This window comes from Lutra lutra, chromosome 10 (assembly GCF_902655055.1).
Source record: "Lutra lutra chromosome 10, mLutLut1.2, whole genome shotgun sequence".
In the NCBI taxonomy this organism is placed as follows: domain Eukaryota; kingdom Metazoa; phylum Chordata; class Mammalia; order Carnivora; family Mustelidae; genus Lutra; species Lutra lutra.
The window spans coordinates 14,806,377-14,819,483 of NC_062287.1; the positions used below are offsets into that span (position 1 = coordinate 14,806,377).

General features: G+C 48.9%; 1 protein-coding gene and 1 long non-coding RNA gene across 2 annotated transcripts; one reads left to right on the top strand and one right to left on the bottom strand.

Annotated features, from left to right (window-relative positions):
• Positions 1-6,367: 6,367 nt before the first annotated feature.
• Positions 6,368-7,792, bottom strand: LOC125078332 (uncharacterized). Its single transcript, XR_007120864.1, has 4 exons — positions 7,658-7,792; positions 7,158-7,270; positions 6,814-6,867; positions 6,368-6,569 (listed from the first exon to the last, which is right to left on the bottom strand). It is a non-coding gene; the product is annotated as an uncharacterized LOC125078332 (long non-coding RNA).
• Positions 7,793-9,642: 1,850 nt separating this feature from the next.
• LOC125078331 (trehalase-like) lies at positions 9,643-10,651 on the top strand. The gene is made up of 4 exons (XM_047690789.1): positions 9,643-9,911; positions 10,060-10,152; positions 10,272-10,388; positions 10,496-10,651. The coding sequence occupies exons 1-4, from the start codon at positions 9,658-9,660 to the stop codon at positions 10,620-10,622; spliced, it is 591 nt and encodes a 196-aa protein (XP_047546745.1). The 5' UTR covers positions 9,643-9,657; the 3' UTR covers positions 10,623-10,651.
• Positions 10,652-13,107: the final 2,456 nt, after the last annotated feature.

Below are 13,107 nucleotides of genomic sequence, written 5' to 3' on the forward strand. Positions count from 1 at the left end.
AGAGTTCAGTGAGTCACCAGTTGCATGTAACTCCCAGCGCTCATTCCATCACGTGCCCCTCTGCATGCCCATCATCACCCAGTGACTCCGTCCCTCATCCCACTCCCCTCCAGCAGCCGTTTTTTGCTACAGTTAAGAATCTCTTATGGTTTGCCTATTTTCATCTTATTTTATTTGTCCTTCTCTTCCCCTATGATCCCATTTTGTTTCTTAAATTCTACATATGAGGGATGCCTGGGTGGCTCAGTGGGTTAAAGCCTCTGCTTTCGGCTCAGGTCATGATCCCAGGGTCCTGGGATCGAGCCTCACATCAGGCTGTCTGCTCAGCGGTGAGCCTGCTTCCCCTTCTCATTCTGCCTGCCTCTCTGCCTACTTGTGATCTCTGTCAAATAAATAAATAAAATCTTTAAAAAAATTTTTACATATGAACGAAGTCATAGAATTCTTTCTCTGACTTATTTTGCTTAGCGTAATACCCTCTAGTTCCATCTACATTGTAGCAAATGGGAAGATTTCATTTTTGATGGCTGAGTAATATTCCATTTACTGTCCGTGTGTGTGCACACATGTATATACACACACACACATCTTCTTTATCCATTCATCTGTTGATGGGCATCTGGGCTCTTTCCACAGTCTGGCTATTGTGGACATTGCTGCTATAAACATTCAGTTGCATGTGCCCTTTCAGATCACTACATTTGTATCCTTAGAGTAAACACCCAGTAGTGCGATTGCTGGGTCGTAGGGTAGCTCTAGTTTCAACTTTTTGAGGAACCTCCATGCTGTTTTCCAGAGTGGGTGCACCAACTTGTGTTCCCACCAACAGTGTAGGAGGGTTCCCCTTTCTCCGCATCCTTGCCAACATCTGTTGTTTCCTGACTGGTTAATTTTAGCCATTCTGACTGGTGGGAGTGGTATCTCACTGTGGTTTTGATATGTATTTCCCTAATGCTGAGTGATGTGGAGCACTTTTTCATGTGTCTGTTGGCCATCTGGATGTCTTCTTTGCAGAATTGTCTGTTCATGTCTTCTGCCCATTTCTTGATTGGATTATTTGTTTTTTGGATTTTGAGTTTGATAAGCTCTTTATAGATCTTGGATACTAGACCTTTATCTGATAAGACATTTGCAAATACCTTTTCCCATTCTGTTTCCCATTCCAAAACAAAATCTGTTTTGAGGTTTGCTTTGCTGTGCAAAAGCTTTTTATCTTGATAAAGTCCTAATAGTTCATTTTTGCTTTTGTTTCCCTTGCCTTTGGAGACGTGTCTAGCAAGAAGTTGCTGCTACCAAGGTCACAAAGGTTTGCTGCCTGTGTTCTCCTCTAGGACTTTTTTTTTTAAAGATTTTATTTATTTATTTGACAGAGAGAGATCACAGGTAGGCAGAGAGGCAGGCAGAGAGAGAGGAGGAAGCAGGCTCCCTGCCAAGCAGAGAGCCCGATGTGGGGCTTGATCCCAGGACCCTGAGATCATGACCCAAGCCGAAGGCAGAGGCTTAACCCACTGAGCCACCCAGGCGCCCCTCCTCTAGGATTTTGATGGATTCCTAGCTCATCCATTTTGAGTTTATTTTTGTGTGTGGTGTAAGTGGTCCAGTTTCATTCTTCTGCACATGGCTGTCCAATTTTCCCAACACCATTTGTTGAAGAGACTTTTTTCCACTGGACATTCTTTCCTGCTTTGTCGAAGATGAGTTGACCATAGAGTTGAGGGTCCATTTCTGGGCTCTCTGTTCTGTTCCATTGATCTATGTGTCCATTTTTTTTTTTTAAGATTTTATTTATTTATTTGACAGAGAGAAATCACAAGTAAGCAGAGAGGCAGGCAGAGAGAGAGGAGGAAGCAGGCTCCCTCCTGAGCAGAAAGCCCGATGTGGGGCTCGAACCCAGGACCTGGGATCATGACCTGAGCCGAAGGCAGCGGCTTAACCCACTGAGCCACCCAGGCGCCCCTATGTGTCCATTTTTGTGCCAGGACCATACCGTCTTGATGATTACAGCTTTGTAATACAGCTGGAAATTTGGAATTGTGATGCCGCCAGCTTTGGTTTTCTTTTTCAACATTCCCCTGGATATTCAGAGTCTTTTCTGGTTCCATGTAAATTTTAGGATTATTTGTTCCAGCTCTGTGAAAAATGTTGATGGTATTTTGATAGGGATTGCACTGAATGTGCAGATTGCTCTGGGTAACAAATATTTTAACAATATTTGTTCTTCTAATCCATGAGCATCCTTCCTTCCTTTTTAAAAATATTTTTCTTTTTTAAAGATTTTACTTATTTGACAGAGACACAGTGAGAGAAGGAACACAACCAAAGGACGTGAGAGAGGGAGAAGCAGGCTTTCCGCTGAGCAGGCAGCCCGACATGGAGCTTGATCCCAGGACTTAACAACTGAGCTACCCCGGCGCCCCGTAAAAATATTTTTCTTGTGGTTAAATAGAGATCACATAAAATCTGCCATTTCAGCCATTTTAAAGAACAGAATTCAATTTACATTATATTCACAATTATTTCCCAACTATCACCACTATCTATTTTCAAAAAAATTTTAAAAAAGATTTATTTATTTTAGGGGTGCCAGGGTGGCTCAGTGGGTTAAAGCCTCTGTCTTTGGCTGAGGTCATGATTCTGGGGTCCTGGGATCCAGCCCCGCACCAGGCTCTCTGCTCAGCAGGGAGCCTGCTTCCCCCCTTTCTCTGCCTGACTCTCTGCCTACTTGTGATCTCTGTCAAATAAATAAATAAAATGTTCTAAAAAAAAGGTTTATTTATTTTAGAGAGAGAGGGATGGGCGGGGAGTAGAGAGCACATGCACACAAGTGCGGGGGCAGAGTGAGAAGAAGGAAAGAATCCTAAGAAGGCTCTGCTGGTACAGAACCTGATGAGGGGCTCAATCTCATTACCTTAAGATCACTACCTGAGCCAAAACCAAGAGTCAGACGGATGCTTAACGAACTGCAGCACCCAGGCACCCCATCACAACTTTTATCATTCCAAAGATACATTCTATAACATCAAACAGTAAGTCCTCAGTCATCTCTCCCCACAGCCTCTGGAAACCACTCCTCTGTGTGTATGAATTCACCTAGTCTAGATACTTCACGTAAGCGGAATCCTACAATTTGTGTCCTCCTGTGACTTTTGCAGCATTCAGTGTAGAAGTCTTTCATCTCCTTGGATACGTTTATTCCTAGGAATTTGATTTCTCAGATGTCTGCACGTGTGATGGCTTCTTCGGTTTTTCAGATTGTTCTCGGCAGGTGTATACAAGTGCAACTGATTTCTGAGTATTAATCTTCGGCCTGCAGCTTTGCTCAACCTGTTTACCAGACCTAGCAGCTTTGCTGTGGATCTTCTGGGATTTTCTATGTATAAAATCATGTCATCTGTGAATAAATTCTTCCTTTCCAATTTGAATGCCTTTTCTTTTTCTTGTCCTGTTACTTTGGCTAGAACGTCTGGTACAGTGTGGAAGAGCAGAGGTGAAAGTAGACATCCTTGTCTCATTCCTGATTTTAGGGAGAAAGCTTTCAGTCTTTCACCATCAAGTGTGATACTACATGTAAGTTTTTTCATAAATTCCTTAAATTGCTCTGAAAAACTTCCCTTTTATTCCTAGTTTTTAGAATGTTTTTATCATAGAAGGGTGTTGGGTTTAGTCAAATATCTTTTCTACATCAATAATCATGCAGGGTTTTTTTTCCTTTGTTTTATTAATGCAGTGCATTGTACTGATTTTCTTAAGCTGAACCATCCTTGCATTCTTAGGATAAATCTCATTTACATGGTGTATAATCCTTTTATTATGCTGTTGGATTTGGTTATCTTTAAATTTTTGCTTGCATGATTGCAGAGGCTTGCAAGTCCATAATCTGCAAGCCAGAGACCCAGAGGAGTCTAAAGGCAGTCTGTTGGGCAGAATCCCCTCGTCTTCTGGGGAGGTCAGTGTTTTTCTATTAAGACCTTCAACCGATCAGACGAAGACCACTTATAGTATGGAGGGTATGAAATGAATAAAGGAAAATCTCATTTCAAAATACAGTTGGGAAGCCCTGAAGGGGGCATGCTCACAGAGGTGCCACTCTTCAAAGCTAACTTTCCACATCCCAGCAGGAGGAAAGGTTTTTCTCTTTGTCCAGCAACCTAGCCAATGAGAACCATCACAGCTCAGCCAATGGAAAGTCCCTACAACCATGAATTCTTGCTCTATTTGGAATGGAGTCTCATTCCAAACTGCCCCTCTCAACTTCCTTCTTCTATAAAAGAACACTCCTCCTCCTTTGTTGTCTGGACTTGCCTATGGTTTGCATGCCCTGAACTGCAATTCCTCTGCTATTTCCAAATAAACTCATTTTCTTGTAAGCTAATTGGCTCTTTTTATTAAGGCTCACAAGATTAATTTACTCTAAAGTCTCCTGATTTAAAGGTTAATCTCATCTAAAAATACCTTCCTAGAAACATCTAGAATAATTTTTTTGAAGATTTTATTATTTGAGATAGAGAGACACAGTGAGAGAAGGGACACAAGTGGGGATGTGGGAGAGGGAGAAGCAGGCTTCCTGTCAAATAGGGAGCCCAATGTGGGGCTTGATCCCAGGACCCTGGGCTCATGACCTGAGCCAATGGCAGATGCTTAACGGCTGAGCCACCCAGGTGCCCCTAGAATAATTTTTGACTGAATACTGGGGTAGCTTGGCCTAGCCAAGCTGATGCATAAAATTAACCATCATGGAGTTTTCATTGTTGGGTGTTTTTTTATTATAATCTCTTTACCTGTTATAAACCTGTTGAGATTCTCTATTTCTTCTTACATCATTTTGGGCAATTTGTGTGTTTCTAGGAATTCGTCCATTTCATAGTGGTTATTCAATTGTTGGCATATAATGTTCACAGTTTTCTCTATTTTTCTAAGGTCTAGAGTAGTGTCTCCATTTTCATTTCTGATTTTAGTTGTTTGTATCTTTTTCTTTTGTCATTTTTTTTTCCATAGCTAAAGGTCTATTTTCCTGGGGTGCCTGGGTGGCTCAGTTTAAGTGTCTGCCTTCAGCTCAGGTCATGATCTTAGGGCCCTGGGATTGAGCCCTGCATCGGGCTCCCTGCTCAGTGTAGAGTCTGCCTCTACCCCTCCCTCTATTGCTCCCTCTGCTTATGCTGTCAAATAACTAAATAAATTTTTAAAAAAGAAATTAAAAAAAATAAAGATCTATTTTGTTTTTTTTTTTTTTTTCGAAGAAACTTCTGGCTTGATTTTCTCTTGATTTTCTATTCTCTATATTATTCCCTTATGCTCAATCTTTATGTGCTCTTCTAGTTTTGGGTTTGCTTGCTTTCTTCTAATTCCTCAAAGTATAAAATCAGTTATTGATTTAAGATCTTTTGTAACGTAGACACTTGCTCCTTTAAAACACCCTTTGAGAACTGGCTTTGCTGCATCCTATAAATTTTGGTATGTTGTTTCCTTGTTTTCATTCACCTATAAGTATTTTCTAATTTCCTTTCTTTGTGATTTCTTCTTTGACTCTTTGGTTGTTTAAAGGTCAATTTCCACATTTTCCAGCTTTCCTTCTGTTGTTTATTACTAGCTTCATTATATTATGGTCAGAGAAGATACTTTCTATAATTTCAATCTTTTAAAATTTACTAAGACTTATTTTGTGGCCTAACATAAGATCTATCCTGACGAATGTTCCCTGTGCACTTGAAAAGAATGTGTATTCTACTGTTGTTGGGTACGGAGTTCTATATATATTAGGTCTAATTGTTTTATGGTGTTATCTTCTATTTCCTTTATGATCTTCTGTCTAGATGTTCTATCCATTAAAGTGGCACGGAAGCCTCCAACTATTAACACAGAACTCCTGTTCCTTCAATTCTGTCAAATTTTATACTTTCACCCGGGGATGACAGTGGTCTTGGCAGGGCTCCCTTCCTCTCTGAGCACACAAAGCTCACAAAGTAAGTGCCAGTATTACTGTATTGTTTTCAAAAGTGCTCAGGGGCATAAAATGATCTAGACTAATACATTCAAATTTGGACTTTTTGAAAGGATAGCTCACAGAGGCAGTGTTTGATCCCACTTCCCTGCACTCCTTCACAGCACCTGGGGCCCACTGTAGCTGGGAAACCAGGACCGGGTGATTTTCAGTATTTGTAAGCATCTTAACAGAATAATAAACCATTTGGAGTACATTTCTGGGAGGCCAGGTCACATGGGGTATGGGACTGTGTCCCCACAAAACAGGATTTCCTCCTCATTGATGTTCCAGGAGGCACAAGGACCCAACCCATGACTTCTAGGTCCCTACTCTGACCCCACTCCAAGGACTGGCTGGAGGTAGGGGATGAAGAAGCAATGGAGAAGGTAGGGACTCACACAGAAGTTTAATGAGGCAGACGGGGCAGGGAGGCCCATCACTGCGGTAGGAGGCTGAGCAGGAGGCTGAGCAGAAGGGCAGCTGTGAGGCAGTGGGGCTCCAGGAAAGCTGTCTGGGTCCCCGAGGTCAGCCGGTCACCGTAGCGGTCCAGGAGCATCAGGACCACTCCATTGGTCCAGCCAAAGCCCTCCTGGAGAGAGGCAGGACCAGTGGACCAGGATCTCTGGGGAAAGGCCCCACAGCCTTTTAGGGGCTGTGAGATCTCCACCCAGAGGCTCTAGAACTGCCTAGCCCCAGGGCTGCAGAGAAGCTCCAGTCAGCCTCCCGTGGACCCACATCCATAGGAGGAAACACAGGCCTAGGCAGGGAAGGTCATGGCCAGGTGTGGGGACAACACAGCCCTGTCATTCCCAGTAGGGTGTGGGCCCACTCACCTGAACTTCATACTCCCCTCCTCCACCTGGCTGCCCACCATTGCTGATGTCATACTGGGAACAAAAGCACAGGCTCTCAGGGGGGCACTACCCCAGGCTCCCTACTTCAGCCCTCCAGGGGAGCAAGAGATGAGAGCCCCTTTGGGAGAGGCTGCTCTGGCCTGCAGCTCTGACCCCTGCAGTGCCCAAGAATGGCCACCGGGCGTCACCACTGTCCCTGGGCTTGGCAAAGCCTGGTACTCATCCCTGCCCACCACCCCCACCGCCCCCCCCCTCCAGTCCCCCACCCCTCCAGCCCACCATGGGGAAGAGCCCAGGAGGCTCTGTCCTCAGGAGCAGCTCACCTTCTCAAACATGGCTGACTTTTGGGAGTACACCTCAAAGTTGGTTCGGATCCAATTCTGAGCCAGCTGGAAAGCCACTTCCTGGGCCCGAGGTGAAGGAGACTTGGCCAGACCTAGACGCCCCCCCCCCCCGCCCAGGCAGGACTCTGAATCTCCTAAGTCCCCATCCCAGGGGGAGCGGAGGCCTGAGCCTTACTCTCCTCTAGGAGGGAAAGAGGCCTGGGCCTTAAGACCTTCATCATGAGCTGCGTGAAAAGCCAACGTGCTCCTTCCCCAGGGCCTGGGTTTGGAGTGAGAAAGGAGGGCTGGTTCCCCTGACAGGTGGGGGTGGACACACATGTCTGCTGAGTGGGGAGCTGAGAAACCAGAAGAGCCAGAGAAAGACCCCACCTGCTATGTTCACACCTCCCCTGCACCAGGAGGCTGACCCTCCAGGCTGACCAGATGCAAGGGGGGGAAGGTCCTGGGATAAGCCCCATCCCTGCCTCCCTACTCCCTACCTCTGATGACCAGGTCCTGCAGGGGGGCCCAGGCATTGGGGAAGTCCCACTGCTGGCCTGTCTTCTGGAGAGAGGTCGGGATCCCGTACTGGTAGGTCAAGATCTGGCTGTCCTAGGAGGTTTCAGACATTTTCAGGACTGTGGGGGGCTCCATGAGACATCTGGCCCTCCTCCAGCCAGATGTTCCCATTCCTGGGCTTTCTCTTCTTGGCTCACAGCTGCCCCCTGGTGGCTTCGGCGGGACCCTCAGGCTCAGACCCAGGGGTAAAGGAGGGTGTTGGCTGTCACTTGCCAGAGGTCCCTAGCTCAGACTTAGGAGAGAGCAGTTTGTCCTCTATACCAGCCTGCTCTGCTACCCACCTCACCTCCAGTGTCCACGACACCCAGGAGTAGCAGTTGTCCCCAAAAGAGGTGTGCCTGAATGGGTAACAGTCCCAAGTCCTTCTGTGTTCAAGGTCATAGTCAAACCAGGCACCTTTCATAGGTAACCTTCAAAAACAGCCCAGCACTATTTCTGCAAAGTTCAGTAATTCATGGCTTTGGTTTAGACAGAAGGTCCCAACACTATTCTACTGCAGCTCTCTAGAAAGAAATTCATGGGCGTGGGGGCAGGGGGCTTGGAAGGGAAAAGCACTTCTAACTCTTTACCTCTTCCCTGAAGCCCTCACCAGCCTCTCCCAGGCAAGCCTAGCCTGTCCTGCCACCTCCAGGCTACTGAGACCTGCCTCTGACACCAGTGGTAACTGTTCACTCCCCAGCAGGGCTCTCCATTCCCTGAGCTAACCCAGCCAGCCTCTGCCCAGGAGTAACTGCCACTGCTGATCGCAGCCTGTGGTCAGCACAGTCTGTTAGAGGCTTTCTCCCTTTTTCTGAGGCCCACAGAGGGCAGTGGTTTGCCCAAGACTGTCCTCCCAGCCAGGCCCCAGGGCCCTGGCACCTGCTATCTCTAGGCTCCTTCCTGGCTTGGGCTGCTTCCTCACCCAGGCCCCACAGGAACAAAGCCAAGCTCTGTTCCCCTCTGTTCCCCATGACAGCTGACCCCTCTCCAACTGAAACCACACTCACTGGTACAGAACCAGGAGGCAATGGACAGCGAAAATACTTGGCAGAGGCAGGTCCTACCATTGCTCTCCCGAAACCATGGTCATTCACGTCTGCCTCACTGGGGAGACGGTTTGGGGTTTCCTTCTGTTAAAAATAACCTTACAAAAAAACCTGCCAGTATTTTGCCATCAAAAATGGGTTAACTTTGGGGGCGCCTGGGTGGCTCAGTTGGTTAAGCAACTGCCTTCGGCTCAGGTCATGATCCCAGAGCCCTGGGATTGAGTCCCACATCGGGCTCCCAGCTCCTTGGGGAGTCTGCTTCTCCCTCTGACCTCCCCTCTCATGCTCTCTCTCACTCTGTCTCTCTGTCTCTCAAAATAAACAAATAAAAAATATTTAAAAAAAAAAAAAATGGGTTAACTTTGGACTAGCAGAGATCGCAACCCGGAACAAAGAAACTACAAAAAAATGAGGGGCAAATCAGCACAGTGCCCCAGAGCCCTGCTCCTTTATGGAGGAAAGCGGGGAAAGGCTGTTATAAAAAAAAACTCCATTGGAGTAAACTGGGAGTTCTGAGTATAGTAGCTTTTCATTGGCTGAGCTGTGGCTGCCACTCATTGGCTGGGTTGTTGCTGGGGCAGAAGAAACCTTCCCCTCTGGCGGGGATAGTTGGATAACAACCACCTGGGTCTGCAATTGACAAAGGGTGGTAGGGCAGGAGAGCTTCACCTGCCAGGCTCCCCAATCCATTCTAAATGAGGTCTCCTTCCATTAATTTTCACATGCCGCACCTGTGCCTGAGGATGGGGCCTCCTGGGCCTCTGGGGCTAGTGTGGCAGCAGGGATGGGGGAAGGGGAGTGGAGGAAACAGTCCCCCACCTGGTCCTAATACTGGCCAGTGCTTGCTGAGCCTCTGCCAAGGCCGGGCTGAGTTAGCAGGGACTCCGGAGGTCGGCATGTGGGGGCCAAGCAGACCTGGCTCCCAGCGGCTCTGGCTTGACCAAGGCCACACGGCTGACCAGCAGCAGAGCCCGAACTCGTGCCCCCGCTGCCAGGGCATCCACACCGAGGGGCCTGTGGGCTCCCTGTGCCCTCTCTCCCGACTGCAGGTGAAGCCAGAGGTCCTCAGCCGCCCGGAGCAGTTCTCTCTCATCTACTCGGCCCACCCCTCCATCGTGCCTGGTGGACGCTTCGTCGAATTCTCCTACTGGTGAGCGGCCAGAGCTACCGGGCAGCAGGCGGGGAGCCCGGGCCGGCGGGCTGTCCTGAGCAGAGGGGGGCACCCTGACTGGCCCGGTGCACAGGGCGGGAGAGGGGGTGGTGTAGGGGGTTGGAGCTCAAGCTGTCCCTTTCCGCAAGGACTCCTACTGGGTGATGGAGGGGCTGCTCCTGTCTGAGATGCCCCAGACGGTGAAGGGCATGCTGCAGAACTTCCTGGACCTGGTGCGGCTGTAAGCGGGGCGGCCCCTCCAGGCTGGGGCGGGGAAGCGCGGGCCTGGGGCTTGGCGCTGGATTGGCCTTGGCCTTGGCCGCTGGGCAGATGCACCTCAGCGGGTGTCCTTCTTGGCAGCTATGGACACGTCCCCAACGGGGCCCGCGTGTACTACCTGCAGCGGAGCCAGCCTCCCCTCCTGACTCTCATGATGGACCGCTACGTGACCCACACCAACGACACCGCCTTCCTCAGGTGGGTCCCCAGTCCCCCTGCTGCCCCGCAGGCCCCCCTACCTGGGCCCTCCCAGGGCGGGACTGAGGGGTGTGCCTGGGCTGAGGCGATGACTTGCTCCACCCCAGGGACAACATAGAGACCCTAGCCTTGGAACTGGACTTCTGGATGGAGAACAGGACCATCTCTGTGAGCTCGGAGGGCCAGAGCTACTTCCTGAACCACTATGCTGTCCCTTACGGGGGCCCCAGGTAAGGAGCTGCTGCCAGCCTCTTGGTCTCTAGCTCCTCACTCTGGTCTGAGGGCTGATGGTTGGACGCTGATACTGAGACTGTGGGTGCCTGTGTTGTCAGAAAAGAAGGGCCAGTGGGAGCCATGGGAGCAATGTGGCCCCATGCTGACCCAGGTGTCTCTCCACTCCCTCCTCCCCTAGGCCACGTAACACCCACGGGAAGGCTGCAGAGGAAACTTGCCCCAAGGTATTGGGGTCGTAGTGGCAGTGGCCCCATCGCTACTCTCCTGGGCTATCCCTGGGGCAGAAGAGGCCCCAGAGGACAAAGACAGCAGGCGGGGCACCACGGGGACTAGGGGCTGGGGACAGCAGAGACAGCCTGTCCTCGAAGGAGAGGGGCAGCTGGCAGAGAGAGGACACAGAGGAGGATGGCAGACCAGGAAGACCACCGTGGGGGCTTTGCTTCTTTGTTGCTTGGCCACCAGCCTAGGCTGCAGCGCCCCTAGCCCCAAGGCCTGGAGCAAGGGCAGGAGCCTCAAGGCCCCACCCCCTCCTCTTGTGCTCAAACCACAGCCATCTGGGGATCAAAAACATCTCTCTGTCTTTCTCTTTCTCTCTCTCTCTTTTTTTAACCCTGAGTTACCTGAAAGATATGCACGGTTGGGCTGGGGCTTAGTCACTAGGGCCGCCTGCATACATAGGAGGGTGGAGGCTGACTCCTGAGCGCTGGCTCTCAGACATTGCACATTTCTATATTTCTGCACAAAGCAGCAATTTTTGCAAGAAAGGGTGAAGAGGGTGCATCTGGGCCAGGGACCAGCCTGCTGCAGCTGCCTGTGGCTGCCTCTGCCCACCCAGGGCAGCCTCACGTTCTCACCTCAACCGCTGGGACTTCCGCTCCCCGTGGGAACAGGGCCCCAGGTCGGGGGCTCCCGCTGCGCCCAGCCTACTGGGCATCTCTGTGCCCGGCCAGGAGTTCCACAGACACAGCCCGGTGTCAGCAACGTTCAGATGCTCCCAGGTGACCCGGACTCATGGCCCTAAGGGCAGTGGGTTCAGCAATGTTTATAATGTCCATGAGACATGTTTTATTTTTTAAATTTAAAAAAATTTTTTTACATCCCCAGAACTATTTATTTATTTATTTATTTATGCCACGTATTTCTTTCTTTCTTTCTTTCTTTTTTTTTTTTTTAACATGTAACGTATTATTAGCCCCAGGGGTACAGGTCTGTGAATCGTTAGTTTTACACACTTCACAGCACTCACCATAGCACATACCTTCCCCAATGTCCATAAACCAACCCCCTTCCCCCCAGCAACCTTCAGTTTATTTTGTGAGATTATGAGTCTCTTATGGTTTGTCTTGTTTCATTTTTTACTTTCCTACCTCCCAAGCCCCCCACTTTGCCTCTCAACTTCCTCATATCAGGGAGAGCATATGACAATTGTCTTTCTCTGATTGACTTATTTTGCTCAGCAAAATACCCTCTAGTTCCACCCACGTCGTCGCAAATGGCAAGATTTCATTTCTTTTGATGGCTGCATAGTATTCCATTGTATATATACCACATCTTCTTTATCCATTCATCTGTTGATGGACATCTAGGTTCTTTCCATAGTTTGGCTGTTGTGGACATTGCTGCTATAAACATTGGGGTGCACTTTCCCCTTCGGATCACTACGTTTGTATCTTTAGGGTAAATACCCAGTAGTGCCATTGCTGGGTCGTAGGGTAGCTCTATTTACAACTTTTTGAGGAAACTCCCTACTGTTTTCCAGAGTGGTTGCACCAGCTTGCATTCCCACCAACAGGGTAGGAGGATTCCCCTTTCTCCGCATCTTTGCCAACATCTGTTGTTTCCTGACTGGTTAATTTTAGCCATTCTGACTGGCATGACATGAGACATGTTTTAAATCAGGCCTGGGTCCCAAGAGATCCTGACTGTGGACTCGACTATGCCATTACAGGCTCTGTGTCCTGGCAACTCACTCTATCATCCTAGGCCACTGGTGTAGGAATTGGAGGCTCTGTTCTCCATTAGGGGTTGCAAACTTAAACCCTAGTAACACAAACATACAGAAATACACGGGGATAAGGCAACAACAGTAGGAGAGCACCATCTTGGGGAGCGAGGGGGACTAGGATGAGCTGGCTGTGCTTTCCTCAGTGAAGAAAGTCTCCACTGCAGAAGATGGTTGACTTAAGGCAATGCGGGCTTCTTATTTGCTAGATCTGATTTTTCCAAAAGTGGAAACCCATATTTTGATGCAAAATATGCCAATTTTTAAATGTCTCAATGTCCCAAGTTCTGACTGGGAGTGCTTCCTTGTGGGAGTGAGGGGTAGTGAGGAGGACGCCTGACCCCATCATAGGGGTTCCCCTGTTCTCCCCAAAGTGTTCGGGGCCCTTCCCACCAGTCAGACCTCAGCCTGCGTTGTTGACTCTGGACCATCAGTGCCCCTTTATCCTGAGGTATTCTGGACGTGGTGAAGCCCTCTATAGAG